At 26.5% G+C, this 5446-nt stretch overlaps 1 protein-coding gene across 1 annotated transcript; it reads right to left on the bottom strand.

Annotated features, from left to right (window-relative positions):
* Positions 1-253: 253 nt before the first annotated feature.
* On the bottom strand, positions 254-3560 carry LOC111634275 (solute carrier family 10 member 6-like). The gene is made up of 7 exons (XM_023379011.1): positions 3441-3560; positions 1628-1932; positions 1350-1555; positions 1067-1268; positions 709-969; positions 490-643; positions 254-409 (listed from the first exon to the last, which is right to left on the bottom strand). The coding sequence occupies exons 2-7, from the start codon at positions 1841-1843 to the stop codon at positions 393-395; spliced, it is 1056 nt and encodes a 351-aa protein (XP_023234779.1). The 5' UTR covers positions 1844-1932; positions 3441-3560; the 3' UTR covers positions 254-392.
* Positions 3561-5446: the final 1886 nt, after the last annotated feature.

The following is a 5446-nucleotide window of genomic DNA, read 5'->3' as shown; positions in this document are numbered from 1 at the left end:
GAATTGCGATTTTAATAAAAATACAATAAAAATGTTTATTTTATCGCCTGGATGTCCATCGCCCACTTGACAATGGCTCAGTGTTTATCCTTATCGACTGTTTATTATTCAGGAGGAAGCGAATTTCCAATTTGAATATTCACTACCCAGTACACACAGCAGAAAATTATTCACAGTAAATATTCATTCATCTAGAAAACTTTTTTAATAACAATAAAAAGATAATTTTATTCATATTTCATCTGCAAAATATCTAATTCAAAATACGTTTACTTTTATTTAATTTTTATTTTTCTACATTAAATAATTTAATTATTAAGAATAAAATGATTTTCATTTCCATTAAAATTCATAGGGCCTAAAACGCTCGATATCTTGAAATTATGATGTCATTACAATGAGGTAATTTCTGGAATAGTTAATTAATTAATTAATTGTAATAAAAAGCTTATTAATTAATTTAATTATAATAATTTTAAGCATATTAACCTATAATCTCAATAACTTTCTCTTGTTTTTCTTCTGGAACTTCTTTTCTTTTCATAAATATTCTTACAATGTGATAAACTGCACATATAACACCACATATTACAACTTGTGATATTAAATAGAACCACGGAAGCATAATGAGGTTAGTTTGATGCTGAAAATAAACTTCTTAAGTAACAAATAAATCATTAAAAATTATTATATTAATAATTAACTTACTGTAATATCAAAAGATAGTGAAATAATGCTAATTGCAACAGGTACGTTCTGTATTCCACTTTCAACCGCGATGGTTGTGCTTATTGAATTTGATCTTTTACAAAGAAAACCTATCAGATAACCCGCTATAATACCTGTGGTTGGCATTAGAATTGTAGTAATTATTAATTTTAATGGTATCTGATGAACGACGTGTCTAAAAGATATCAATTCTATTAAGAATGAAGTGATGAAGATTAAGAAACCTATTGCGCTACCCCACTGTAAGAGAAAAATTAAATATTAATTTATCTAATACTAACCCATTTATATTTAAAAAATGCTTTAAAAGTCTTATTCTAAGAAATGCATTAATTACTTTTGTGATGTAAACAGATGCACGTGGAAATTTCCATCTTATGATCATACCCACAAGAGCGGGAGAAGTTATCATCACTAATGACAATGCCATATTGCCAAAAGGTATAACTAAGTGACTCGCTTCTCTAGTTGCATATAACCAGACATTCAAAGGCATCATTCCTAATGCTAAAACAGTCGATATTGTAGTCATGCTGACACTAAAAATTACAGTTTTTACACATTAAAACTATATTTAACAATCGAAATACAAAATAAACATTAAAAATATATAAATTTACCTCAAAGATACATCACCATTTAAGTAATAAGTGAAAATATTTGATAGAATTCCACCAGGAGTACATGATATAATAAGTAATCCGGTTGCTACTTCCGCTTCCAGTTGAAAGATGTGTTTATAGGTATACCCTGATAAAGGCATAACTATAAATTGACAAAATATTCCAATCAATACTGCGAATGGTCTTCGTACATGATTCCAAATCTATATAAATCAGTAAAGAAATTCATATTACAGACTATTGATAAACACAGCTAATAGAATTATTGTGCTTACCTGATCCCAACAAATGTCAGCACCCATTGACATCATTATTATTATGACTGTTGCTACAATCAAAATATCTTTAACTAACTTAGGAATTTCAGGCAAATTATTGTTATCCTTCACATCATTTGTGTAATTAAATGAAGAATTAGTATCAATTGTATGGTTAGATGAAAAATTATTGTAGAAAAAGTTCATTGTAGTATTTTCCATAATAAAATTCATCTTGATATTACACCATATCTTTTAATATTATTTGATTTAAATACTATTAAATCAATACTGTTTGTTTTCTAGTAATATTACAATTATATCTGGAAAGAAAAATATAAGAAATTATTGTAAAACTTACATCAATACAGCAATTTCATGAGTCCAAATATTCTTAGTTTATTCTTTCTTAATATTGTAGCTTTGTAGAATAAATTAAATGGAGTGACTTAAAGAATTAAGAGTCGATTTTAGAGATTTAGAAGATCACAAGCTTATTTAATTAACAGATTAATTTAACTTTAAATTACATTGAAGATTCCTGGTAAGTTATAAATTCTTCAGAGGATTAATTTAATTGTTAACTGCAAGGTAACTATTGAAATCTTTGAAGAATAAATTCGTTTTCACTTAATTAATCTCTTATTATTTAATCAAATTATACGATTTTATAAACAAATCCTTTGTGTTTTTATTTGTAAATATTGTACTCATTATCTAAAGAGATTGCTTCATCTACTGTATAGTACGTGCAGTAACTCAGGGAATGTAGCTGGAAACTCCCGAAATGGGGATTCCCAATTCAATTCTGATATTAAAGATAGAATTTTTCCTTATTTAATTTTAATTCTGATATTTATTTTCAGCATTCAAAGAAATTTTGTAATGTAAAATGATACATTGCAAATAATAAATGAGAAAATAAACGTACACATTTTAATAGTTAATTTTCCTTTAATTTATATTACTTTAAGTCTCAATTTTTATATAAAAAATGTAATTTGGGGCTCCTCTATCGAATAGTCATAAAATTTGAGGCTCCTTCGAAAGTGACAAAAATATACGAATAATATGATTAAAAACAAACAAAAATTAGACTTTTCGTCACTTATCAAAAGAAATTTTTCATACTTATCTACAAAAGTACTAAATTTTGGATCCCTCTGTATCCAAGGCCCTATAAAAATGACCTTCTGACATCTATCTAATGAGGTTAAATGTACCTTAATTTTGTATTTTATATTAATTTATTTTGCTTTCCTATACAATATTAAGAACAATAAGTTATTATCTTTTAATGATGTTATAGAATTTTCCCTACATTGTTGCATCTTCAAACCATATAATTGAAATTAGAGTTGCATGTCCTCAATTTCAAGTACAAGTACTAATCTACCAGTAGAAGTAGTTACATTGATTATTAGCCATTATTTCTTGTTCGTAGATAAGAAAATCTATAATTTTTCTTCTATAACATAAATAAATATTACAATAAATATATTATTCCTATCCTTCGAATATACCAATTAAAAATATACATAAAGGTGTGGCCCAAAAGTCTATTAACCATTGTAAAGACTAAACTTCTGTCTTATTAATAAAGACTAAACTTCTGTCTTACTAAACGATAAATTAATTAGTTAAATCGCTCAAATTATAAATTAAAATAAAATAATAATTTAAAAATTATTAATTAGTACTTGTTTATAGGATAATTTAAATGTCAACAAAGGGTGGAACCTGTAACAGGTATTCATATTACAAGATAAAATCTTAAGGAAATTTTAATTTAATTTATAATTTTATAAAATAATAATTAAATTAAACTTACCTCTGTATTTTAATCAAAAAATAACCTAAAAGTTTCTTTAAACTTTGTAGCACAAAGCTTAGTGCTTTTATAAGTAATCGCACGAAAGGTAATGTTGACGATGACGTAGACATTACGTTAGATGACGTGACTAACTGGAAAAAAATAATTTCCAGTTATTTAAGTCAATTTAAAATTCAAAATAAATAAATAATAGTAATAGTTTATTTTAAATAAATTACTGTAGAGTGATTAAATAAATTATTACATTGTACTCGAGTATACTAAACTATATAATTGATTATACATGTACTGTACTGTATATAATCTATACTTGGAAGAAGACAATTTTGTGTAGAGTTTTACGCTGTGTATAATGTATATATATATAGACTATCTCTGAGGTTAATTATATGTTTATTAATAATTGCTGGGATTGAATCAAATCCTGTCCTTTATAACAAATCAATCAAGTAGACATGCAAAGAAGGGGGTGTGGAAGACCACGTAAGGCCAATGCCAAAGAAAAGGATAAAGAAAAACAATTGTCTGAGTTAAGTACTGAAGATTATCAAATGAAGGAAGGATTTTGTAGAAGCAGTCCAGAAAATCCACGATAATTTCAATACGCTGGGAGATTTAGAGACACAAACACAGAAGGAGTCTCAATATTCATTAAATTCGATATACGAATTGATACAGAATAAATTTTCACAGCTCCAAATAGAACTACTAGGAATTAAAACAGAGGTCAATACACTGAAAGAAGAAAATAAATATTTTCATGGCGAACTGACAAAACTATTTCAAAGAATAGAAGAAATAGAGATGTCCACAAGCTGTGGTTGTATAAAAAGTATGTTAGAATTCGAAATAGATAAACTGGTTAATGAGAGGAACAATAGAAATATTATAGCGATAAGTTTCCCATTCAAGTCGTCAAACTATTTAAAAGAAATCAACCACTTTTTAAAAAAGGATTTAGGAATAATTAAAAATGAAGCAGAAAGTTTGGTTAGATTAACCAATGGTTATATTAAACCTATAGTGAAATTTACACTAGTCTGTATATGATAGAAATTTGATTCTCAAGGAATTCTGGAAAAAAAAAGTCAATTTTAGAAATGAGTGGAGAAATAAAATAATATCTACAACAGACCTATGCAAAAGATCAAGACTAAAGAGGAAAAAATTACTAGAAACAGTCAAACAAGAAAAACTTAAAGGAAATAAAATAACTATAAGATATGACTACTATATAAAGCAGGGGTGTCCAACCTTTTTGTTTCTCTGGGCCACATTAGTAGTAGTCATGGAGTTTTGGGCCACTAGTATATTATATATACTTGTGGCCTAAGTATATTTTGGCCCAATCCTTCAATATACAAGTATATTTAAGGATTAACATAATAATAAGTATTAAAACTTTATTACGAAAAAGGTTATTTTAAAAAATTACTTCTACAGACACTTTCAATTTTTACTTAGAAATAGATAAATTCATTTATTATAAAGGAGACAAACAAAAATTTATTTGAAAAACACAAATATTTGTTTTATTTGGGTCTCTAATTAATAAAAAACGACGAAAAAAACACCATTTTAAAGTGCATTTTTATTCAAATAATATATTTGTTGATCAATAAAAATATAAAACAATGGGATCGGTGAAATTTCTAAAAATAAAAGATTATCTTTAGATAAAATAAACGAGTAAATATAAAACACTCTTTCTTAAACCGATTTCGAGTGATTTATATCGGCAGACAAATAATTAACAAAGATACTATACTTCAGCCAACGTTATTTCTTTTATTATTTTCAAATTTCTCAAAGAATTTTCCAAAAGGTTCTCCAAATGCATTTCGCCGTTACAGCCTCATCGGTGGATTATCTAACAACAAGCAACTCATTACTTTTTATACAAATACATTTTTCCCAGCATGCATCAACATTTAGACCGACATTCTGATTTAACAAATTTGCATGTTCAACAATACAAAAGTGCTCTACTACTCGTCTTTTAA

The sequence above is a fragment of the Centruroides sculpturatus genome, unplaced genomic scaffold (assembly GCF_000671375.1).
Source record: "Centruroides sculpturatus isolate CEXI.00-Female unplaced genomic scaffold, Cexi_2.0 scaffold897, whole genome shotgun sequence".
Lineage (NCBI taxonomy): Eukaryota > Metazoa > Arthropoda > Arachnida > Scorpiones > Buthidae > Centruroides > Centruroides sculpturatus.
Note: the sequence above shows the minus strand (reverse complement) of the source record. Positions and strands in the feature narration are given on the sequence as shown.

What these genes read in the sequence shown, in the direction of transcription:
- LOC111634275 (XM_023379011.1), bottom strand. Translation starts at nt 1,843, where the DNA reads ATGAATTTTATTATGGAAAATACTACAATGAACTTTTTCTACAATAAT. An exon ending in CTGACATTTGTTGGGATCAG is followed by an intron (nt 1,556 to 1,627) that starts GTAAGCACAATA and finishes TGATTTATATAG; the next exon opens with ATTTGGAATCATGTACGAAG. An exon ending in CATCTGTTTACATCACAAAA is followed by an intron (nt 970 to 1,066) that starts GTAATTAATGCA and finishes TTTCTCTTACAG; the next exon opens with TGGGGTAGCGCAATAGGTTT.